The sequence below is a fragment of the Sander lucioperca genome, chromosome 14 (genome assembly GCF_008315115.2).
Source record: "Sander lucioperca isolate FBNREF2018 chromosome 14, SLUC_FBN_1.2, whole genome shotgun sequence".
NCBI classification, from domain to species: Eukaryota; Metazoa; Chordata; class Actinopteri; order Perciformes; family Percidae; genus Sander; species Sander lucioperca.
The window spans coordinates 3,478,265-3,503,696 of record NC_050186.1 but is presented as its reverse complement, the minus strand read 5'-3'; the positions used below and the strand labels follow the sequence as shown (position 1 = coordinate 3,503,696).

Below are 25,432 nucleotides of genomic sequence, written 5' to 3'. Positions count from 1 at the left end.
CTCTCTCTAACCACTCTCTCTTGCTCACTCTGCAGGGAAGTACATTTTAAGAACTACACTCTGCTGCAGCTGGACGAGGAGTTTTCTCGGGGACGGGGTCTAGACGTCGGGGCCCGAGCCTGGAAGGGAGGCAATGTACTGCTTTTCTTCTGCGACGTGGACATCTACTTCACCGTTGACTTCCTCAACACCTGCCGACTCAACACGCAGCCCGGTGAGACTTTGACAGAATTAACATTAAAGATGTGTGTCTGCCAATTACATTGCAGTGCATGTGTTTGAAGATACCTTTAATTATGATATGTAAAATGTAACTTTTCACAAATACCTTTTTAAGGATATCCAACACTCCTTTGTAGATATCTTAAAGGGATTTGTGACTAGTAATAACTTAAATTCAAGATATCTTCATTGTAGTTTTGACTAGTCCTACTTTCAGTTTCAGATATCTACAATTGAATTTTGACTAGTAATATCTTAGTTTGAGATCAGATTTAAATTATGACTATACAAAACTAAATTTAAGATATCTTCACAGTGTGAGTTTTGCCTAGTCATAGTTTAAATGTAGATATCTTGAATTCACATTTCATTTTAGGAAAAATGGAATTGTAGAAGTCTCATACGTCTATATCGTCACAGGTAACAAGCTAACCATCGCAAAGTGTTGTGCTAATGCTGGGAACAGGCACATTGTATCTTTATAGTTGTATCCATATGATGTGAAAGACATAGGTTAATATTTCACCAGGTCCGAGGGCTAAAGGCATGTGTTAACTAGACCCCATAAAGTTATCCTACAACTGATGTTGATACTGTACTGTATGGATGGTAGCTACAGGACATGTTTTGAATTCATAACATTTAACAATACAGTGTTAGGGACAGATCAGATGGCCAGAGACTTGAGACTTGACTTGGACTCGAGCTCAAAGACTTGAGACTCGACATGGACTTGCAAAAAATGACTTGTGAACATCTCTGCTTAGACGTAATTAAAAAGATCTCAGATTTAAATTTTGACTAGTCAAAATCTAATTACAGATATCTGTCATAAATGCATTGTGGGTATCTGTAAAATTAATAAATGATACAACAGCATGGAGACTTATGTGATGTCATTATACATATCTTTAAAAATGATTTCTTGTTCTTGTTATTATGACTTGTTAAAATGCATTAAAGATGTCTCAAATGTGATTAAAGATGGTCAAGGGAAAAACATAACATACAAACACAAAAATACACCACTGCCTCGTTGTCTGACACTGCCGTCACACTCCCTCTCAGGTAAAAAGGTGTTCTACCCGGTGTTATTCAGCCAGTACAACCCAACTCTGATCTATGGAAGTCCTGAACACGTCCCACCTGTGGAGCAACAGCTGGTAACACACACCAATCAAGTCTATCTTCTCGCTTTTCTTTTTCAAACACTGTGCAAGCCACCTGTGGAAAATATCATATTCAATTCTGTGCTACATCGCTGGGAGGTTTAGAAACATTTCCTCTCTCCAGCTGCTACAAACTCACAGAAGCATCCTCCTGTTGATGTGCCTCCCAAGTGTGTTGAACTAATATATTTCTGTCCATAAGCTCTATAAGACTTGCACTTCTTTTCTCTGCAGGTGATCAAGAAAGACACAGGGTTCTGGAGGGATTTCGGTTTCGGCATGACCTGCCAATACAGGTCCGACTTCATCAACATAGGTAAATATTTGCGGTCATGCCCATCACAAGTTAGCTTACTACTAACTTAGCAATGCAGGAATTCATAAATAGTTGCTCTTGGGGGTTGATTATCTGTGCAGAGGCGTTACATAACGCAGGGTAAAAATGAGCTTCCTAGATGGCTAGATGCTATGTTAATGGTGCCATGGCTTAATGGGTATGAACAACTTCAGAACACAAATGGTTCAATATTACATTTGTTAGATTTTATTACATTCCTCTGCATGAAACAGCTCTAAGCAGCAGCAGCAGCAGCACCATATAATAGCATATCTTACAGCCCCCTTGTCCTCTGTATCTGTATATTAGTTGAGGAATTTTTTGTTCTCATAACAGATTTAAATCAATTTAGTTTTCCTCCAAAGTGACCAATCACGTGATCAATTAAAGACTACAATTACATTCAGAGTGGTTTATTGTTTATGACCCAAACACACACACACAAGCATGCAAATGCTCTCACTTAACTGTGCCAAATATTTAAACAAGCTCCAAGAAGGACAATAATGTGATTAAAAGGATAGTCGACATTTTAGTCGATTATTCACTTTCTTGCAAAGAGTTACAGTATGTGCAAGTATATGTATTTATGTATGTAAACGCTGCAGCTTCATATTTACCATACAGACAAATCAGTATTCTCATCTAACTCAACTTGACAAGAAAGGGAAAACGTGTTTCCCCAAAATGTCAAACTATTCATTATTCATAATTAGGTTGTGCAGTTTAATGTTCATAAACAAATGAACACTTCATCTGTTGGGTTAAAATTCCTGCCTCATTTCTGTTTAAAGCTGGAGCATGAGTGTAAAAAGGGAGGCAGACAGAATAATCAAAATAAAACTGCAGAGAGACACAAAGGATGAGCAAAAGCAGACACAAGTACCTCCAAAGATGCAGGTTTAAACATGTCTGGTCGAGAACTGTTTTGCAGCATCAGTCTAGAATGTCCTCACCGCCCCTTTATGAAACAAACAAGGCTGAGTGGAAAACTGATTATGATCACATACTGTAAACCCTCATCAGGATTCATAATCAGCGTTCCTTTAAGAGGAAGTAAACACATTGCTGAAGACATAAATTACTTAGAAATGTTTGCATATGAAAAGGTTTAAAATCTCCATTTTACACAACAGCACATCCTATGATGGTATAATAAAGTTTTACTGCATTCCCCTTCTGCTCTCTTATCGCTAGGAGGTTTTGACATCGACATCAAAGGCTGGGGCGGGGAAGATGTCCACCTGTACAGGAAGTACCTCCATAGCAACCTCCTTGTGGTCCGAGCACCGTCACGAGGCTTGTTCCACCTGTGGCACGAGAAACACTGCGCTGATGAGCTCCCTCCAGACCAGTACCGCATGTGCATGCAGTCTAAGGCCATGAACGAGGCCTCGCACGGCCAGCTGGGGATGCTGTTCTTCAGGCACGAAATCGAAGCTCACCTCCGCAAACAGAAACAACAGCAAAACTCAAACCCCAAGAAGACATGAAGACTTAAAGGTGGTTGAATTATAATCACTGTAAAGACTGCAATCACTTGAAATAATGCAGATAAGTTCAACTTTAAAGGAATAGTTCAACATTTTGGACAGTATGCTAGTTTGTTTTCTTGCAGAGAGTTAGAGAAGAGTATAGATATCCCTCTCAAATGTAAGATTGGTATCAATCTTCTCATCTAACTCTCAGCAAGAAAGCAAATAGGTGAATTTCCAGGTGAACTACTCTAATGAAAAATGTGAAGACTTTTTATTTTTTTTTAAAGATAATTTTTTTGTGCATTTTAGAGGACAGTTGGAGATGTGAAAGGGGAGAGAGAGGGGGAATGACATTCAGCAAAGGGCTGCAGGTTAGAATTGAACCTGCGTTCGCTGCGGCAAGGAGAGAGCCTTTGTACATGGGGCGTATGCTCAACCAGGTGAGCTATCCAGGCACCCCAGACTTTTTACTTTTCAAGGACTTTGAGCAGTGTTGCTCTGAAAAGGACAACAAAAAATTAGGATGAATTCAAACTGGCTTGAGGAACTCATCGACACTACCGGAGTTGGACATTATTCAACAGACCGTCTAAAACCATCTGTAATTTAATATCCATTTGTAATTTCCTCTGTAACTGCAGGAAAGTCTTTTAGAAGGAAAACACAGCACCTATGTTTGAGCTACGAAGTGCTTCTGAACTTTGTGCCTTCTGCAAATAAAACCTGAACATGGTCTTTTCAAGATGGCCAGTGAAGAATTGAACATAGAGGTTTTTATATGTAGGGAAACAGAGCCACCTAGTGGACTGAAAGTGAACAACATGTTGGTGCATAAACAATGAAGGACTCTTTTAAAGCCTGGAATGGCCTTGTTTTTTAAATAAATTATTAATTCCTTTATTTATGTTTGTTATCAATTCTTAAATGCCACCATGTATAAGTATTATTTTCCGATCTGTTATTGCCTGGACAGTATTCTGTGTGGGTCCATTCACCTCTATAATGAATGGTGCTGAGTCAAAGAAAAACATGCTATGAATGACAGTATTGTAGGTTTTTGTCAGTAAAATGACCGTTTTTCTCAATAAGCATCCTAAATATAAGATGTATGTAGGCTATTTATGCCCAACATATTAAATAATAAATATAAATACATATATTTTATATTATAATATAATGTTTATTTAAAATAAAATAATGTAGACTAATTTGTGTTTTTTGTCACATAACTAATTTGTGGACACATAATGGATATATAAAGGAAATAATTATTACTGCCCTGACGTTGACGATGGCTTAACAAGTCAGAATGAGACTTATTGATCCTAATATTTTTGTTTTTGTCAATCAAATTACATTACATGTATTACTGAGCAGTCACAGAAACTGGCGATGTTAGGTTTAGAGATATAACTGCCTAGATCGCTCCTTTATATTTGTTTTAATATAGTCTCCCATAACTCTTGCTCCAGCACTAAAATGAGCTGTACTTTTGGTGGATGACCATAGATGTGAAAAGAGGCACTTTTTGAATCATGTTGTTATTGTTTGCTATTGAAACATTCCTTGTGAAAAGATACATTAAATATCATTGAAATGTACATTTCAAGTTATTTTTTCACTTCATGTAAATGAGTTGAATAAAACCTATTTCTGCATTGAGTATGTTTTATTAGGATGGGTTTTCTTATGCCGTCTATTATCAAATGTTATCCAGCTTTAAGGTGGAATATAAGACAAAGATGTTATATTTTTACTTCTATAACCTTGAAATTGTGACACAATTCAATGTGTTAAAGCTTAGCTCATTATTATGTTAAATTATTATGCTTATTTTTATGATAAAAAGTCTTCACCTGTCAATCAAGACAAACAGGGCAAAGGCAGTTATGAGAGAACAAAAGAAAGGAAGACAAAATATATACTGTAGGTTCTTTATCAGACTCTTTAAGGGAACAAAAGTGGCCTATTCAAGTGCTTTAAATTACATTTTTATTTTAATAAAGCCTCTCTGCACAATGTGGGCATGTGCTGACTCTGCTTGATTACTAACTTTCCTGTTAGTTTAAACTTCCTCTTGTTCATTCTGGTCCATCAAGAGATTCTTTCTAATGCACTTCCGATGTAAGTGATGGGAGATTAAATCCACTGTCCTCCTTCTGTGCAAAAATGTATTTAAAAGGTTATCTGAAATTATTTGAGGCTTCAACAGTCGGAGTCTGATCAAGTTGAATCAGCACAACAGACTGCAGCCTCCACCATAAAGTTGGCCGTACAGTTGGATCAAAACCTTAACACTACAAAATGCATTTCCTGCAGAAAATGCTTGTGAATTGGCCCAGGCCAGACTAGGAATCAATCCAAGGGTCAGAGTCTGCAGTGCCTACTTGCTGGTGCTAGTTTCAGCAGCGCTAACTGCTGAGCCACTGTACCACTGACTACAGTATTTCGAAAACAGCCATATTATAGTATGTCAAAAAAAGCCATTAAATAGTCACAGTATGGTAGGTCATAAAAATTTCATAGTATAGTATATCGAAAAAGTCATAAAAGTCATTGTATATTATATTAAAAAAAGTGACAAAAAGTCATTTCGAAGAGTCATGAAAAAGACAGTATAGTATGTCTAAAAAGTCATGGTATAGCATGTCAAAAAAGACATAAAAAGTCATATTATAGTATGTTGACAAAATCATAGTATAGTATGCAAAACAAAAGTGATAAAAAATTCATACTATACAATATTGAAAAAAGTGATGAAACAGTCAAAGTATAGTTTGTTGAAAAAAGTCACAGTATAGCATGTCAAAAAAGTGATAGTTTAGTTTGTCAAAAAAAGTGACAAAAAAGGCGTATATAGTATGTCGAAAAAAGTTATAAAAAGGTCATTGTATAGTATATCGGAAAAAAAGTGATAAAAAAGTCATACTATACGATGCTGAAAAAAGTGAACCAGTCAAAGTATAGTTTGTTGGAAAAGGTCACAGTATACCATGTCAAAAATGGTCGTAGTATCGCATGTTGAAAAAAAGTGACAAAAAAGGCATAGTATAGTATGTCGAAAAAAGTTATAAAAAAGTCATAGTATAGTATGACAAAAAAGTCATAGTATAGGATGTTGAAAAAAGTGACAAAAAGGCATAGTATAGTATGACGAAAAAGTGATAAAGAAGTGATAGTATAGTATGACGTAAAAGTGATGAAAAAAAGTCATAGTATAGCATGTTGAAAAAAGTCCTTGTATAGTATGTTGAATAAAGTGATAAAAACACATAGTATAGCATGTCAAAAATTGTCATAGTATCACATGTTAAAAAAAGTGACAAAAAGGCATAGTATAGTATGTCAAAAAAAAGTGATAAAAAAGTAATTATTTAGTATGTCGAACAAAGTTATAAAAATGTCGTAGTATAGGATGTTGAAAAAAGTGACAAAAAGGCATAGTATAGTATGTCGAAAAAAAGTCATATAGTATATATACTAGACGAAAAAGTGATAAAAAAAAGGTCATAGTATAGTTTGTTGAAAAAAGTCATAGTATAGTATGTCTAAAAAAGTAATGGTTATAGCATATCGAAAAAAGTCATAATTTAGTATGTCGAAAAAAGTGATACAAAAACTCATAGAATAGCATGTTGAAAAAAGTGATAGTATAGCATGTTGGAAGAAAATGTCAAAAAAAAGTGATAAAAAAGTCATAGCATAGTATATCGGAAAAAAAGTGATATAAAGACATAGTATAGTATGTCGAAAAAAGTCATAGTATTGCATGTTGAAAAAATTCATAGTATAGCATGTCAAAAAAAGTAATAGTATATAGCATGTCAAAAATGGTCATAGTATAGCATGTCAAAAAAAAGTGATAAAAAAAGTCATAGTATAGTATGTCGATAAAAGTCCTATTATAGGATGTTCAAAAAAGTGACAAAAAAGCCACAGTATAGGATGTTGAAAAAAGTAACAAAAAAGGCACCGTATAGTATGTCAAAATGTGATAAAAAAAATAGTCATAGTATAGTATGTTGAAAAAAGTGATAAAGTTTTAAAAAAGTCATAGTTTAGAATGTCGAAAAAAGTGATAAAAAACTCATCGTATAGCATGTCGAAAAAAGTGAAAGTATAGCATGTTGAAAAAAGTCATAGTGTAGTATGTTGAAAAAATACATAGTATAGTATGTTGAAAAAAGTGATAAAAAAGTCATAGTATAGCAAGTCAAAAAAAGTCATAGTATAACAAAGTAAGTAATTTACAATTTTTATTGATCCACAGTGGGGAAATTCCATTTTCTTCAAACATTACACACTGAAGTGGCACTTTACCAGTTACCAGTCAACACTATGTACTTTGATCCGTACCAGGACTTTAACCAGTGACCCTCCGGTACCCAACCCAAATCCCTATGGACTGAGCTACTGCCAGTCACAGTGCCTTAAATTGAAAAAAAGTGATAAAAAAGTCATAGTATAGCATGTCGAAAACGTAATGGTATAGCATTTTGAAAAAAAATGACAAAAAAGGCATAGTATATTATGTCGAAAAAAGTGCTAAAAAAAGTCATAGTATAGTATGTCAAAAAAAGTGATAAAAGGTCATAGTATAGTATGTCGATAAAAGTCATAGTATAGGATCTTGAAAAAAGTGATAAAAAAGCCACAGTTTATGATGTTGAAAAAAGTGACAAAAAAGGCACAGTATAGTATAGTATGTTGAAAAAAGTGATAAAAAAGTAACAAAAACACTCTGTACTTTGATCCGTACCGGGACTTGTACCAAATGTACAAGTCCTACAAATATTGTATGAGAAGTAACAATTGTGGCAGTGAGAGCAAGTTAAAGAGAAAGTTTTAAGACAATGTTCTCTCTCCTCTGACTGCACTGTAGCTGTGACATCACCCACATTGAGCACCCCTTAAAAATGCAGTAAAAGCCTAAAGAAACACTAAATTTAAACAGTGATAACACAAAACTTTAAAAGATATAAAAAAAACTGAATCATTTACTAATAGCTGAACGTTTTGTGAATATTTTCAAGTTTGAATTACGTCTACAGGTGAAAGTATGTGGCAGGAGTAGCATTTAGACGTGGAAGAAGCCTGAAGAGGATTTAAAGATTGTACCATTGACTTTCAATGTAAAAAAAAAAAAAAAGTTTAGTATTTTAAAAACTATGAATAGTGGAGAAAAGTTGAATACAAGCACAAATGTCCTTAAAGAGCTGGACATTTTGATATTAGAATGTTTTTTTGTAGCTGAAAGTATGCAGAAGTAGTAGGCGACCGAATATCGTACGGAAGAATCGGGTAATACTGTGAATGCTGCTGAATCACCATTCACACAATTATAACACACATTCATGAAGGTAATATTTATTGCAGGACTGTTGCATTAGACTATAGTGTACCTAATTAACTGGCAAATGAGTGTTTGTGATGGGAATACATATTTAAAAAATGACAGAAGATTTTGAGCTATTATTTATCGGTGTTCGTCACATTTTCCAGAAATAGTTTAGTATTGTATTAGTGTATCTTAACCTCCAAAGCACTAGATGGGGACAGTGAGCTGATAACAATGTCTGTTGTGATGACTGCTGAGGTGCTGACATAGGGTGCTGACCTATCTAACGTTACTTTCCTCTTTATTCATGAAGTGTACGTGCCATGGTAAATCTAACCATCACAGATAATTGTGTAAATGTAACGTTATATAAATAAACTAGATGTAAACGTGTTAATTTGTGAACATAACATGTGCCGGTAGGTTGATTTTGTTACTAACAGACAAAGCCAGAAGAGCTGTTTCCCCGTTTCCAGTCTTTGTGCGAAGATAAGCTAACGTTAACCGACTGCACCTGTATCGTTAGCCTCTAATTCGTTTTCTTTTTCGATTTAACGGACAAATATGAGTGGTATTAATCGTTTATTTCGGTAAGAAAGCGAAGAGCAACTTCACACATATCAACAGATCAAAAAGGTCGTTTTTAAATGTATTTTAAGGTATTGTCACGAATTACTAACGGAGTAAGCTCACAAATGACGCTCGTATTTCCGATATTTTCCCTCGCACTTGAAAGCAGCAGCAGCAGGCCGCAGCTCCGTGCGCCCCCATGTGTTCGCCCTAGAGAGCTTTTCGGGTCAGTCAAAGAGATCGTGCGCTACGGCTGGTCACACAAATCGACTTTAGGCAGGTGTTCGTCCAAATGACCGACCCTCTGTGAGCGTGAGTGTTTGATTATTTAAACCGCTTTAAAGCCATCATGACAGACGTGTGGAGCGATCGGCTCTGCTGCAGTTCACAGCCCCCCACCAACAACAACACCACCACCACCACCAACCACAACAACACATCCTCTTGATATGTGCTGTCCTGCGGACTGGGCGGTCTGTTGGTTTCGTACAAGGGCGTCGACGTTTTATTGTATTTTTACTCCAATTTGTTAGCATTTTCTGATCTCCTACTCGATCGCAGCAGCAGAAACTGCAGCAGCAGCGACGTCCCAAGGAGGGGCATCCCCCCGGAGTTTATTACAGAAGAGGACGCACCACGAACCAGGGAGTCGAGACAGAGACGGACAAGAGCAAACATGTTCGAGATGAGAGGAATCCCCTTTGTCCTGCTTGACATAGCCTGTCTGGTTCTAGGTATGTATTTCAATGATTTATACTGACTGTTTGTTGTTGCTGCTACTAATGTAAGCCGATTTGTGCTCTGATATAATCCTACTGTTTGGATATTTAACGACTTCTCATCAAGTGAAGGGAGTGGTGAATGTACTGCAGCACGCGAGTGTCATTTACTAAGTTATTTTTATTTTAACTTCTATTATTGTACCACTAATCAAACAATATGTGTATGTACTTTGCGATATCTATATAGTTTTTTTTAATCTATAAGTATGTTGCTATAGTATTTCCCCCTACAATTCACTTAAGAATGACATGTTCTTCAGTTTCCTTTGTATGCAAATTAGTGTCCAAAGAACTGAAAAGACTGAAACGTCTTTTCAGTTCTTTAAGATACTCACAGACATCTACTGGTTAATAATGACGTTATTGTCTTGAGTGCAACAATATGTAATAATGCACTATTATAATTCCTATCATCAATATAATAATAATTTAAGCCCTTTCCCTATTATAGTTTTCCATAGTTGAAAGTTAGTCACTGTCACATTTTAAGTCTACATATATGCCTGTCTATGAACAGATTTTTACTCATTTAAACCAATTATATTAATTGTCTAACAATAATTAAATGTATTGCTGAGAAACAATGTTATACATGTTATAAATGTATATATTATAGCTTCCCTTGCACAGTCCACAACATATCTTAAAATAATTGAACAATAATGTGTCTGATTTGGTTGTTCCATGTTAAAGTTCAATGAGCTATTTCTAAATTCTTCCTCATTGAAATTTCCAGTTTTTAGTTTTGTGAGTGGAGCTTGACTTTAAAATATTGCTAAACTTCCAAGACTACAGACTTATTTTATTTTGCACAACTTTGTAAGGAGTATGACAAACTCAGTGTGCCGTTTGGATGACTGATGCTGAAGCAAACTTGGTCATTATTATTATTATTATAACCAAGAATCTACAATAATCTGTTTCCAGACTGAGGCTGTTTCCAACAGTCATGCATGGCTGTATGAGACTAAACATACAGGTAGTAAGGTTCATATGTTCATAGTAAGCTTAATACATGTAAAAAGACAATTTGAGATAATTTGTATTAGTTTTTTAAAATGCAGTGTATTTGTCCTCGTTAGCTTACACTGATTTAATTTGGGGGTTAACACAATTTCTGAGGCTGCTAATGAGTCTTCATGTATTCATGTTAAAATATGCACATTTTTCTCTCTGTCGGTGTGTTTGTCTTGGGAAGTACTTTAGTTGCACAGTTTATGAGAACAAGTTAAAGTGTAACATGGCTGCCTTCTGCAGTTATAAAGGGATTTGGGGGGTCCTGCTGTTTGCCCGTGTGTGTTTCTATCCCGACTTTCTGGCATTTCCAGCTGTTGTAGCCAGTCAATTTAGGATGGCACAGCTGAAGGTGTCAACAGCTGCACATGTCAGACAGGACAAATATACCAGACAGAATTAAAAAGTAGTTTATAGGATGTCTGTGTATCTTCATGTGTTTGTGCATATTCTGTGGATGTGGTTTGTTAATATGCATTACAGCTCATTTCCCCCCGCTTGAATAGACAAACCACTGTCTTTCCCCACAAGACAATGGACCAAACAGGTCAAACAACCAGAGAAATGACAGCAGCATTTCATTCATCATTCACTGTCAAAACCTATGAACAGATTTGTTATCTTTATGGTATTTATCTATAGGGAGTGCTTAGCTTATGTCTACAGCTCCTTTCACACCATTGTGAGTCGGTGCTTCAACAAAAAAACTTCTCAATCCTCCCTGCTGAAAATCAGCCCAAAGATAACATCATTTTTTACTGTGTAATGCATAATGCTTCAGAGTATCTGACTGAGCGCAGTAATGCACATTTTAGGCTCAAAGGATATGACTGGCACTATTTTTCTTATTGTAAACAAATCCCACGAAAAGACCAAAACTAACAATGAATTGGTCATATTAACATGTATTGTCTATGTAGCCGGATGTAGCTTATTTTTATATGCCATTGTTGTCCAAAAGCTATTTAAAAACACATAAGTGAGTCACATTGTTGCATGCTCCTTCATGACAATAAACATAGGTCAGTTGATGCCACATACACGTCATGTCATTCTACTGTATATACTACTACTCACTACAGTGCCAAATTCATGGCTGAAAATAGTGCCAAATAAATGTACATTACTTACTTCTGTGTGAGTAATGTTTGCTAAAAACTAAATTCCCAGCAGTTTAAGGAAGTAATTTAAAATGAAAGTATATATTTGTGATCTGTTTTTAAAAATGTGTGTCTTCAGTGGGCTTTGGACTAAATGTTGTAGCGTATTGAGAGACAGACTAACACATTGATGGTTTTGGTCTTTTTATTACATTTGATGACAATAGCAAAAACATAGAATAAAGACAGCCTTATCCTTTAAATGGACCGCTAGAAAGGTTGGGGTCTCTCATTTCTGTCCCACATATTTGATTTGGCACATTATGCACTTCTGCAGTTTGTTATGACACTAAAGAGCACCATTAGAACTTTAGAAATTCATTTCTATCTGACAAATTTAAAGACCTCAACACTTTGTCTGGGCGTATTCACTCTCCCTGCCATGCATTTTTCTTTACCTCTTCCAGTGGTAACTCCTCCTGATCTCTCCGTCTATAGGTGGTTTGCCTCTGGCAGCCTTTAACCTGGGTAAGATCCGCCCCTACCAGAGGGGCTTTTTCTGTAACGACGAAAGCATCAAGTACCCGTTCCATCACGGCACAATCTCCTCCACAGTGCTCTACACTGTAGGCTTCACCCTGCCCATTAGCTGCGTAAGTAGGACTTACTCAATGACCTCTCCCATGGCAAACATGTTGACTTGTCAACCTCAGGTGTAAGCAATAACTTGAATGCATTCCAGGTGTGCCAGGGCCTCGGCTCTGGTGTGACGCACGCTGGTTTACTGGCACACCTACATGGAAAGCAGCAGTTATTATTAGTATTAATATTATTATTATCAACTATACTTGAGCCTTTCCTGCGATGGCAAGTCAACATGTCTGCTGTGAGAAAGGTCTGTTGGGATTGATAGACCAGTACATTAAAAGAAACAACACATTTCCAGAGCCTAATGTAGGATGTATTTAGAATGGCTAGCTTACTCTTTGATAATGCAGACAAATACTCAGTAGCACAGCTACCTGGTATTGAAACCAGATATGACCAGCATGTTTTATTCAGTTCTGCTACTGTTTCTTATGTCAGCGTGAGGCTTGTGACATCATTGGAGGTGTTCCCAAACATCAGCTCTTCAAGTTGTTTATCAAAAGCTAAAGGCAAAGGAGGCTGTCCACTTAAAACAATTAGTACAAAATAAAATCAGTAATCAGTAAATGTTAAATAATGTTGCATCCACAAAAAAAAACTGTCTTAGAGGTTATTTCTTTTACCAACATCTCGGCTACTACAGCAGGATTTATAAAGCTTAATGCTAAAAAAAAATGTTTAGACCATTTAGGGTGATTTTAATCATCCTATAGATACATTTAATATATTTTTTAATGAAACAATCCAACCCCCTAAACATTAGAACAAGCCAAACACACAAACTTAGTCTCATACAAAAGACCTAAAGCACATATTCATTTAGACATGGCTATAGTGAATAAGCAGTGTCCTATTAATATTTAAAAATATATATAATGCAAAAATGAATGAAGTAAGGCCAGGCATTTTGGTTTTGCTTTTAATTTAGTCATTGAGTTTTTAATGTTAATCTATTGGGTGAACTTTCTATCGCTGTTGTGAACTAGTGCAACAGCCGTGCAGGCTGCGTGCTGTGTCCCTGTGTTTCTTAAAATAGCTGGAATGCTCTTCTGGAAGAGAGGGATTGTTTTTGGAGAAAGACGCAGAAAGTGCTGCTAGTGCGTTTCTGCCTTCTGCTACTGCTTTGAGGTATCAGTGAATTATCTCTTATGTTTTTTATGTATCATGAAAAAACCACAACCACAATCTGTAATACTTTTTGTCAAATTGTTTCACTGTCTGCCAGAGAAAGGTGTGGGAGAATATTTGAGGATGTGAGAATCTGTTTTAGGAAGAGTTAGGTGTTGGTTTGCTGAAGAGAAGAGCGATACCAAAGAAACATTAAGCGTCACTTTGTCAGAGATGAAGTGAATGAGAAAGTTTGTAACATATGATTGTTTTCAGTCACGTATGGGCGTCTGTGAGACCACTTCCTTCTCAGAAATGTAACTTTTGTGCTCTTATGTTTGACTTTTCTTTTAACATCCATTCCTTATCAGCGTTAAACTGTCTTGTTGCCGTGCCAACACTTTAACCACTAATATTTGCACACTGATGTTCCTGAAAGGTGGCGAGGACGCCGCCGCCTTCAGAGGATGCAACGTTTTCTTGTTACCGTCTCACATGGCTGCTGTCAGTGTTGCATCATGGGTAGGGGTCCAAGGCCCAGTGACATGTTCTTGTAACCTGTATTTTTTTCCTTGTTTTTTTCTCTTGTTGCCTTCCTGCTAGCTGGACTGCCATCTCTAATACTCAATGTGAAACACACGCCTTTCCGCCGGGGCTTTTTCTGTAATGATGATTCAATTAAGTACCCCCTTAAAGAAGACACCATTTCCTATGAGTTGTTAGGAGGTGTTATGATTCCCTTCACAATATTCACTGTAAGTGCCTCTGTTTTGTTTTCTGCTAAGGGTTCTGTTTGTCCTTCTTAAATTATGTCTTTTATGTACTGCTTACCCTTATCCACTTTGACACTCTTAATGTTTGTCTTTTCTCTTCATTCATGGTTGCTGCCAAATACATTATGTACACTGAACAAAATTATAAACGCAACACTTTTGATTTTGCCCCCATTTTTCATGAGCTGAACTCAAAGATCTAATGATCTATGTACACAAAAGGCCTATTTCTCTCAAATATTGTTCACAAATCTGTCTAAATCTGTGTTAGTGAGCATTTCTCCTTTTGCGGAGAAAATCCATCCACCTCACAGGTGTAGCATACGAAGATGCTGATTAGACAGCATGGTTATTGCACAGGTGTGCCTTAGGCTGGCCACAATAAAAGGCCAATCTAAAATGTGCAGTTTTATCACACAGCACAATGCCACAGATGTCGCAAGTTTTGAGGGAGCATGCAATTGGCATGCTGACTGCAGGAATGTCCACCAGAGCTGTTGCCCGTGAATTGAATGTTTATTTCTCTACCATAAGCTGTCTCGAAAGGCGTTTCGGAGAATTTGGCAGTACATCCAACTGGCCTCACAACCGCAGACCACGTAGAACCACACCAGCCCATAATTATATAATTATAATTTTGTTCAGTGTAATAATGTATGTGTGTTTTTACTTGCTTGCTTTAGTCACCACTACCATTAACCCTACGTTAATTTGCTAACTGCATGTTGTAGAAAAGGTGTTCCACACTTTGTAACATTTGGAGATGAAACGGAAAGGTGACCTGAGGCTGACCTTTATTTTGAAACGCACCAGCCGTGCAGAAAGACAGCAAATATGACAGATGTGAAACTCTTCAAAAGCAGCACCGTGGAAACCTCGGTCAGTTGATGCTGAATGGAATTGAAAAATGTGACAGCACTTAAAGAGGCTACAAGAGAGACTCAGTTCAGTATATGAACAGTGAAAATATCCTTTTACTAAAGACTTTTTTTTTTTGTTTTACAAAAACTTTCCACACTTCTGGTTTAATCTTCAAAAAGAATTAAAACAAGCCTACCTTCATTTCATTCTAACATAATTAGTAAGATAAGGTAAAGCAGTTTTTTTTTTTTTAAACAGACACCTCTAATTAGTGACCAGGAGTTGTTAGTTCTCTTAAATATTTTAAAGCTACAGATGGCAGATACAATACAGCTTTTCTGGTTTTGTTCTTGTTTGTTCTCTACTTGTTAGACCAATGTCAGCCCAGTGGAGCTGTTTTGTTGGAAGCATTGTGAAACAAACGCATTCACATGCACTTGAACCAACAGGAATTCATGAGTCAATCTTCTGACGTGTTACATACAGTACGAACACACATGTACAAGCTCAAATGTTTCACTACTAAAAAAAACCCGTAATAATTTAAACCCTAAGACCAAACAAAATATTTATTATTTTAAGTGGACATCATCCCGTGACCATGATATTTCCAACATTATGTACTATTATCTGTTTGTCGGATAAGCATACCTCTATATTGTTACAGACGGTGTACTCTAAACTTTAAAGATTTTAAGTTTAACGTTTTCCAGTAGCCCTTTAGCGTACAGACATGAGAACAGTATCGATCTTCTCATCAAACTCTCGGCAAAACGGCAAGAATGTGTATATCCCAAAAGGTCAAACTATTTCTTTTAACACTACAACACACAATTTGTGTAATCAGCACAAAACCCATTATTTTAGGCTTAGTGATGATGAGATTAGGGAATATTGCAGGCTCTGATGTTGATTTCCCACATTTCAGTTGCATTTTTAATTTTCATTTGGATTTTTTTTATATCTGTACAACCCTAACTCTATCATTTCCTCCTTCCCTTGCCTCCTTACAGATTATCTTTGGCGAGTGTCTTTCAGTTTATCTAAAGCGCATCAAATCCAAGTCCCCTTTCGGCAGCTACATTTCCTGTGTTTACAAAGCCATCGGTACCTTCTTGTTTGGTGCCGCGATGAGCCAGTCTCTGACCGACATAGCCAAGTACTCCATCGGCCGGCTCAGGCCGCACTTCCTGGATGTGTGCAAACCTGATTGGAAACTCGTCAACTGCTCATCAGGGGATTATATTGAAGACTTCACCTGCACTGGAGACGCGAAGATGGTCAACGAGGGCAGGTATGTATTGCTTGACCTCAGAACTTTTGTCCCTTATTGCATTTGTAAATGGATACATGTTGATGAGGACACCATGCTTTTCTTTGTCATATATGATAGTACGCTGAATAATTTGGTGATATACAAACTGAGCTGAAAACATAACCTCCTTGGCAGAGGTAACAGTAGTTAGTTGCAGCCAAGGAGTGAATGAATGAAGGAATTGGTTCACGATTTTAGATGTTGTGAAATTAGCTGATTTGAATGTGTACCCTCTGGGTTCTTGTTCAACAGATTACCAAAATCTGTCAGAAAAAAAGCTCTAAACCTCTGTTCTCTCCATTGTTTTATAACATGCCCATGGTGTAAGTACAAAGAGCAAAGGTTAAGTGTGTCCCTGAATGTTTATTTAGTTTCAAGTCTATCTGCACATGGATGATGTGTCTTTAGCGTGCATTTTAAACCATTTGTGACGAAGGACATTTGTGGCACACGAGACCAGAAGGATTGAGTAATATCACAGGAATGTACAGCTTGTTTTGATGTAGGGTCTGCATCCCTTATCAGCTCAGAGCAGAAGGAAGTGGTGTGGGAGGAGAGGATATCCACTTCTCATTCTGATGTAGGCACGAGCACCAGGAGCAGCAGTAATTATAGAAGCAGAGGCCTAAATAGTGACATCAGCTGTGCCGATTGTATCAATGTTAAGGGTTTATTATGGGCTGTGAGTAACGTTCTATTCTATTCAGTTGTACTGTGAAGTAGGTTATTCTGCCCTATAGGTTGGAGTGTATGTTGTTGCCCGCCTCTCTCTCGATCAGATCGTTTCCTGAGCTGAGTGGAAATGTGCCCACCCATCCCTCTCTCCTCTGGGTTGCCCACTGTGCGTTTACCAGGGTGTGGTGCACCATCATTGATATTTCCTGGAGCCCCATCACCGCTCTGCGACAGTGAGGCAAACATTTATCAGCAGGCCAAAATAAGGATCCAGTAATTCAGGCAGACATCCAGGGCTTTTAAGATTAATGTCAGGACACATTATATTTCCAGCTTGTGTGTTTGGGATGGCCTGCTTGTCACTAATAGAGATAATAAGCAGCAGGAGAGGAGAGCGAGAGAGAGAAGGGCGGGGTAGCCCGCTCCAGATCATATTACTGTAATATGATTCTTCCTTGGCTTAGTTTAACTTCCCTAGGAGAGAAGAGGCCTACTGTAGGTACTCAAAGGTTGAGTGTGTGACAAAAAGCAAGCAAAAAGCGAGCAAAACAATTACAAAAAGTTGCTGCTATAACACCCTCTGTCTGAACCCAGATAAGGGTGTGCCAGGATGATGTATGGGTTTGTCTGTCAATGGTTAATTGCTTAATACAATAAGATGTCTCAGAGTCTACCCAGTTTTTTGTGTTTTGTTTTGTATGCCGCAGATTATTTAAGCACATAGCAAAATGTTGAGCCATGCTTTTGTCTTTCTGTTGTAGGTTATCCTTCTACTCTGGCCACTCCTCTTTTTCCATGTACTGCATGCTGTTCCTGGCTGTAAGTACCTAAAACAATTACATTTTGATCTCCAATCATATCAATCAGTATTTACTGGAACATTGTGTTCAAAGGCAGGTTACAGAACAGGTCATTGATGCATGTTTTTGAACAAATTATTGTAAACTATAAATATGTATATAAAAAAAAGGTTATGTTAATTGGCATATTAAGCTTTTGAGCTAAGTGTGATGGGAATATTGATTAATCCAGCTTAAAGGAGTAGTTTGACATTTTGGGAAATATGCATATTTGCTTTTTTTTTGTTCAAAATTGAAGATTGATACCAGAGTGGTCTTCTCGTCTAATTCTCGGCAAGAAAGAGAATAAGCGTATTTCCCAAAATACTAAACTATTGCAGTGCTTCAGTATTTCTTTTGTCTTTTGGTGACAGTAACGACGTTGTTCTGCTCAGAGAAATGCATCTTTGAGTGCCCTCTGTAGCTAATTTTACTGCCCAGCTCTGATAAACTTTATAGGCTGCTGATTCATTCAACACCAGCAGATATAAATAGATACAGGGACAAAGTCCTGCCACCAACATAAAGCTCCCTCTCCCTCTTCATGGAGTGGAAGTTCAAGTATGAGAAACGGCAGTTGACCTTTACATTCACCTACAAACCCTGGGAGAGCTTTTCTTTTCTCCCACAGTTAAACACGATGAAGCGGTTAAGCTCTGTTGACAAAAACAGAACAGGGATGCCCTGTTTTTAATACCAACAATTGTTTTAAGGGTTTATGCCATAATGGAACATGACGTTGACCTGACCAGAGATTCTTACATGGAGCATGACTCATGCTCCAGAGGTGGTGTGATATTAAATCATCAGATTAGATTGGGAGAATAAACAGTCTATGTTGTACTGATTACTTCTATGAGTGACATTTATTATTCCCAGGTCAGTTTGACAAAATGAAATATGGCATGCTGGAGATTTTCTCACCTTTTTAAATAGTACAGCTGATAACTTAAAAAAAAAAAAGCCTTGTTTAATCCCTGAACATTTTAATAAGTTTCCTGCGCAATAGATTTCTCTCTAGTGTTGTAGTGGAAATACGCGGAGTCGTCTGCAAATTTCCGCAGCTCATTTTCCTGCCACTCCTACAGGAACGCTGCCTACTACAATACGCATCCACTAACCCGTATCCCCTCTGTTTCTCTCAGCTCTACCTGCAGGCTCGACTCCAGGCTGAATGGGCGAGGCTGCTGAGACCCACACTCCAGTTTTTCCTGATTGCTGCCTCAGTGTACACAGGCTTGTCCAGGGTGTCTGATTATAAACATCACTGGAGCGATGTGCTGACTGGACTCCTGCAGGGTGCACTCATGGCTATCCTGGTGGTAAGAGATGCGTCTTAATCTGACTTTAAAGGAATAGCTTTTTATTGGGGCATTTTCTGTCAGTTAAATATGAAACGCCAACCAGGAGATGCTTAGCATGAGGCCTGCGAGCATGGGGAAACCGCTACTATGGCTCTGTGCATGTAAAAGTCTACAGGAGGCAATAGAGACAAAACATACTTCAATCTCTCATGTGCAATAAGCAAAACTGTTTGAACTTTGCCAGACAGTTGTGTGTGCATATAAGACCTCAGCGCTCGTAATAACAAGCCAATTACCAAAAATGGTTTTCAGGGCCTTTGACGCACAAGCCTCGTTTCCACAGGTAGCTATGAACGGATGGAGAAACACCCTTAACCATCTGTTTGCGGCTGTGTTGCATTGACAAGATTCTTCAACAGATCAGCTGTCATTAGGTGCGACTGCTATTATAACATTTAGAGAGCCAGGCTAGCTATTTTCTGTCTTTATGCTAAGCTAACTGTCTTCTGGATCTTTCTTATTCATCATACTGACATGAATGGTATCAATCTTTTCATCTCTTCCCAAAATGTTGAAACTATTCCTTTAAAGTTACTGATCACCCTTGAACGGTTTAAACAAAAGCACAGGTGTAAATAATTAAGCCTCACACTCATCTATGCCCCTTTTTAATTTTTTTTTTACCCATATCTTGTAGGTTTTCTGCGTGTCTGACTTTTTCAAGCCACGAGTAGATGCCCATCAAGAAGTCAACATCCCACACACAACCCTGCAGGAGACCCCAACAAATGGAAACCACTGTGAGAGTCCCAACTAAGCCGAGAGGTGGCGGACGACACCTTTCTGCTCTGTCTAAACGCACACCCAGGATCCCAGCTCTCTAGCCTTTATCTCACGCAAATTCTCATCCAATACCCTGCATGGATTTACGGTTGATTCTTACTTCAAGTAAGCCAATGGATGACTGTGCATCCCAGAAGAAACCTTTGGAAGCTACACCTTAGGCCTGTTCAGATTTCAAGACTTTATAATTTTAGGCTGTCCTGTCCGCCAAGTCTCTATCTGGAAGGAAAGTGGCGACTACCTGTCCAAGCCTTGTAGATATGCTTAAGTGACCAAGACAGATGTAGGTTAGGGGCTAGAGATTTGTAAAGACGGGAGCCATTTAGCACGTATCTATCTACTGAGCTGGTGGGAAGACTAAACTGCACGCACCCACTAAAGGGTCTGACCACTGCTAAGAGAGAGGAGGGTTGGAAACGTGAATGTAACCTTGCTTTGATTTTTTTCCTGACCTGGAGTCAGTCTGCTCAAGGATCTGATTTAGAATCCGTTTTAGGTCGGCTCCAGCACCCAGAGAGACGCTGAGTCTCATCACTTTGCTGCCTTAGGTCAAGTGTTAATTAAAGGGCTAATTATAAGAGGAATGTTTGCTTCTCAAGGTTAGAATGTGCTGGAGACTAAAGCCGATCCTAGACCAGAGGGCAACACAGTTTCACATCTGGAGCTGCAGACGCCAGGCCACTGCCATCGTACTCTCCAACCGTCTAAACTTATATAGTCAAGAAGGAAGCTTGATCTCTAACATGTTTGGTTAGAAAGTAGAAGAGTAGACGGTCAGTTTACGTCCCGTGTTGCCTTTGCTGGACCTTTACTGCTGCTATCACAGCTCCCTGTGTATCTAAGTAACAAACATCAAGTGAACAGACAACAATATAATTTTGTATAATCTGTATGTACAAAAACAAATCACCATACAGACTTTTACTGAAAAAAAAAGTTACTATTTACAAATGTCTCAAATAAGAAAAAGGAAAAATAAAGCCATTTTACTTTTTAACATGCACAGAAATGAAACACAAGTGTTTAATGTATTATGTCATGTTTACTTTCTAAGCCAGATATCAATATAATGTATTATAAACCACTCATGTAAGCAAAAATAATAAAAGCATGAATGTTCAATGTATTCTGTCCAAACAGACGCATTTACTTAATGAGAAACACTTCCGTTTACATCCACAGTCATTTATAGAATGCAATTCTCACCAGAACATTAATAACAATTTGCAAATTTTTGTGAAGAAACAAACTGTTCAGAAAAGTGATCTGAAGGACAAATACATTAAAAGCCAATTAAACTAACATTTTGGGAATAAAAGCACAATGTTTGACAAATGTGAGACTTAAAAAAGAGATCCATCGGGGGTTAAACAACTAAAGTCAAAAACAGCATTTATCCTCCAGTGCTGCGCATCATGTTGGAAAGCTGTAATGTCATTATAGGTAGAGACTGGCAGCAAATACAATGTCTCTCTTTATCTTTGTTATTCCTGCAAAAACACAGAAATTAGGATTAAATTAAGCATTTAAATACATCATTTATAACTGTTAATTTCAAGCAGACACTTGTTTCAGTAGTGTTTCACCTATCAAGTCAAGAAATAATCTGATTCATCTGCCAGTTTTCTTCTTGAGTAATAATTTGCACTTTAAAAAAGACCAAAAAATTGAAATGTCTTGGTTCGCCAACAAAAAGCCCAAAAATATTCAGCTCAGTGTTATAAAAGACTAAAAAAAAACAACAAATGATAAAAGAAAAGCAGCTTTAACAAATGTTCTGTCAATGAATGGTTTCAGCTGTAATAACACTGACGTTTCTTACCTTCAGCAAACTTGTTCTCCAGTTCGGTGTTACCTATGGCCTTGGCTGCAGAACACATTTGTCTCAGGACTTCTTCCAGACGACGCATGCAGCGGATGATGCTCCCTGTACCAGACAGACACAAATACAGTGTTTAGTGTGTTTTGTGTGTGTGTGTTTAGTGTGTGTGTATCGAATTGTTTAAAAATGTTATAGCCGAAATCCAGCATTATTCATACTCAAAACTGACGGCAGAAAAAGCGCATCTTGGAGGAATGTAGTTTGACTCCTTACAGGGCCGTAATTTCATCATCATTCCCTAATAATGTCTGTATGTAGTTTGGTACTAATTATGAGGAGACAGTGTTTATTTTGTATACCTCCAATTAATTAATTCCAAGATTGGTGCCTAGAGAGTCCTTTAGTCAGTGCAATGTGTCAACAGGCAAACATACAGTACAACTCAACAGTTAGGTTTCCAATATTAAATGAAATAAAATAATGATAATTCAATTAATATATACTAGGAAATTCCAAATTTCCTGTGACAAAAATACACAGAAACATGACATTACAGACCTGTAAAATAATGTGTTAATTTACAAGTACCATCAATTCTCTGTCTCCCTCCTTCCCCGACACCCTCAAGCACACAATACTCCCTCCAGTTTCTCAACTCAACATTACTTTCATTATGATGACATGTAATGTTTTATAGCTGAGGTCATTGTTGGGAGTCAGGCAGAAACTATGAGACTGATGGACTTGGAACTGGGTTCAAATCAAACCATGCGTAATAAATCAATCAGTGAGCCTCTGACAGCCAACTGTATATTTTCAACTGTACACCATTATACTACCCGATAATGGACAATTCCGCTTCCAACCTGTAGGGGGACCGAAGCGGGAAAAGTGCTTTGGTGTTACTTTAAAAGTATTAAGTAAAAGAACTCCTAATGCAGAAAAATGGCCCTTTGACTAATATTATAACTTAGATTATTACTGATGCATTGATGTGTAAGTAGTATTTTGCTGTTGCAGATGGTTGAGGTGGAGCTAGTTTTAACTTCTTTATTAGTATTTCAGTTCAGTGGCTCCAAACCACGGTCAGGCCATTCCAAGAATCACAAGACAAATCGGAGGGTCTGATATAGAGACTTATCTCTTTTCTTCCATACATAGTGTTGGGAATAAAGTAATCACATAAGAACACCAATCAAACCAAACCAAAATCAAGCTATCAATGAGGTCTGCTAAAAAGCTGAAAGGTATTTATTCAATTCATTCTTCTTTTTCTCCTTTGGTGGTCAGGACCAGAGTTTTGCCAGTTGTACATTAATGCCACCTAACCATGGATGGACTTTCTTGCACCAAATGCATAAAAGCAATGCATTATGGGTGAACTGCCTATGTTTGAACTGCAAACAGCTCAGACATCTTAAACATAACAAAGCAATTAACTAGACACTGCTTTCCTGGCATTGATCACAAGCCAAAAAAAGTTGGTTTAATCTAACAATATGCAATATATTAGTTTATTATTTGTTTTTAAGTTAAATCTAAATCCGAAAAGTAACTATAGCTGTCAAAGTAATGTAGTGAAGTATAAAGTACAACAAAAGTAAGTACAAGTACCTCGACACCTGTATTTTAAGTTCCTGCCATGTCTGTTGGATATTAATATGATGACACACCTTCAAAGACGTCAGTCATCTTGCAGATTTGAGCAAACGTGGCGCCGTTAGCCCACGCGTACACCACATCCATCAGGTGAGGCTTGAACTGGTTTAGATAAGTCTCCTCGTCCACCTCCAGCTTGGCGTCTGCAGAAACCTTGGCTATGCGCTTTGCACACTCCTGAACAAAAACAACAGAATTCACGTTCCCAACCAAATTCACAGTTTCAGCGATTAGAAACACATGGTTTAATTCAGACCGTTTTATGTATTCTCACCTGCATTTGTCTCAAAGGAGCTGCTAGTTGTTCAGTCAGTTTTGGCATCTCACTGGCCTGGAGGGCAAAACGGCAATATTAATATCGTGATAGCAAACTTCAAACATTTGTTTTGTAATCTGTATTTCAAACTCAATATGTTGCCATTTAAACAGACTATAGATAGAACAAACTGATCCACTCTCCTTCAGGCAAAACTCTCCCTTTGCCTAGATATATTTTTTCACATTAAAATGAGAAGGAGGAGGAATGAGGATTAAAACTTTTGATCCTGCTTGTCTTTGGTGACAAAACAATTCACTTTAATGTGCACGCTGCCTAAATAGGCACGGTGGCTCAGTGGTTAGCACTTCTGCCTCACAGCTAGAAGGATCTGGGTTTGAATCCAGGTTGTTCGGGCCTTTCTGTGTGGAGTTTGCATGTTCTCCCCGTGTTTGCGTGGGTTTCCTCCGGGTGCTCCAGTTTCTTCCCACCATAAAGACATGCATGCTAGGTAATTAGGACTACAGTTGAAAATTAGCCGACTGGCTAACACTGGCGCATTTATAGAAATGTTGATTAATGTGCATTGTCCTAATCAAATACACTTACAAATAAAACACAGTCTACATTTATCTGTCTCAAGTGGAGAACAAACACAACTGCTGCTTGTCAGTCACTCAGACAGACCCCTCTTTCGACAGAAATGGGTTCTGTTGCTTTGAGGACTATGCTGATGTAGAGCCAAAGAAAAGGTTTGTTAAACCGTCTGACACTGGGTTGCCTCATTGAGAGAACGGGCGTCATTAGGAAAGACAAACACACATCAACCTCAGGTTTCTGTTTTGGTTGCCGTGCAGGGGAAGAGGCCAAGAATGCGACTGGAGCTTGAATGTGTGGGATTGGGAATCAGCTGTTTATCTCGGGCTGAATATCTGTCTGTATGGACAATTAGAGGATTGATATGTGTTTGTGTGCGTTTGTTCGTACATTCTCCTGGAAGACAAAGCAGGACAGCAGGGCGGTGGCTTGTTCGGCCGTCAGATCGTTGAAGAGACCGTTGAACACCATCTCCGTCAGCAGGAGCTCGTCAGCACTGGAACAGTTATCAGATGATATTTTATTACTTTATCAAAATGAGCGGATACATCTCAAATGTGTTGTGGGTGTTGGAGTAAGTAAGGATAAGTGAGAGCAGTAGAAAAGCCATCATTAATGCAGTGGAACCTCACTTATAAACCTGCGTATAACATCGTAATGTATGTAAAGGATTTTACTTGTTATGAGATTCTATGAAGAAATCTGCCCAGCAGATCCTGTAGA

The 25,432-nt window shown here is 37.8% G+C and overlaps 3 protein-coding genes across 10 annotated transcripts in view; 2 read left to right on the top strand and 1 right to left on the bottom strand.

Moving 5' to 3' along the window:
• Positions 1-4,868, top strand: part of csgalnact1a (chondroitin sulfate N-acetylgalactosaminyltransferase 1a) — a 29,026-nt gene extending 24,158 nt beyond the window's left edge. For 2 of the 3 annotated variants that reach the window (XM_031317683.2, XM_031317684.2), the window contains exons 5-8: positions 36-214; positions 1,291-1,385; positions 1,626-1,707; positions 2,926-4,216. In XM_031317683.2, the coding sequence (XP_031173543.1) occupies positions 36-214; positions 1,291-1,385; positions 1,626-1,707; positions 2,926-3,221 (652 nt within the window). In that variant the 3' untranslated portion in view covers positions 3,222-4,216. Of the gene's footprint in view, positions 1-35; positions 215-1,290; positions 1,386-1,625; positions 1,708-2,925 lie in introns of all 3 variants that reach the window. The other variant, XM_031317682.2, reaches the window with a different exon arrangement.
• A 4,428-nt stretch (positions 4,869-9,296) lies between these two features.
• Positions 9,297-21,343, top strand: plpp1a (phospholipid phosphatase 1a). 6 transcript variants are annotated; one of them, XM_031317690.2, is made up of 7 exons: positions 9,297-9,848; positions 14,369-14,520; positions 16,413-16,693; positions 17,494-17,622; positions 18,151-18,208; positions 19,374-19,550; positions 20,230-21,343. In XM_031317690.2, the coding sequence occupies exons 1-7, from the start codon at positions 9,791-9,793 to the stop codon at positions 20,347-20,349; spliced, it is 975 nt and encodes a 324-aa protein (XP_031173550.1). In that variant the 5' UTR covers positions 9,297-9,790; the 3' UTR covers positions 20,350-21,343. The 6 variants fall into 6 exon arrangements, with proteins under 6 accessions (XP_031173550.1, XP_031173549.1, XP_031173552.1 ...); XM_031317689.2 differs by lacking the exon at positions 14,369-14,520 and adding an exon at positions 12,509-12,663 and having other exon boundaries at positions 9,316-9,848; XM_035991537.1 differs by lacking the exon at positions 9,297-9,848 and adding an exon at positions 12,509-12,663.
• The window catches only part of mtrex (Mtr4 exosome RNA helicase), a 24,511-nt gene continuing 20,327 nt past the window's right edge, over positions 21,249-25,432 (bottom strand). The window contains exons 23-27 of the mRNA XM_031317681.1: positions 25,100-25,205; positions 24,131-24,187; positions 23,871-24,033; positions 22,198-22,302; positions 21,249-21,865 (exon numbers count right to left, since the gene is read on the bottom strand). Of these exons, the coding sequence (XP_031173541.1) occupies positions 21,813-21,865; positions 22,198-22,302; positions 23,871-24,033; positions 24,131-24,187; positions 25,100-25,205 (484 nt within the window). The 3' untranslated portion in view covers positions 21,249-21,812. The remainder of the gene's footprint in view (positions 21,866-22,197; positions 22,303-23,870; positions 24,034-24,130; positions 24,188-25,099; positions 25,206-25,432) is intronic.

Bases quoted from the DNA above. Each gene is read 5' to 3' on its own strand.
- plpp1a (XM_031317689.2), top strand. From the start codon at position 9,791: ATGTTCGAGATGAGAGGAATCCCCTTTGTCCTGCTTGACATAGCCTGT. The intron at 16,694-17,493 runs GTATGTATTGCT...TCTCTCGATCAG, and splicing joins AAGATGGTCAACGAGGGCAG to ATCGTTTCCTGAGCTGAGTG. The intron at 17,623-18,150 runs GTGAGGCAAACA...TTTCTGTTGTAG, and splicing joins CCCATCACCGCTCTGCGACA to GTTATCCTTCTACTCTGGCC.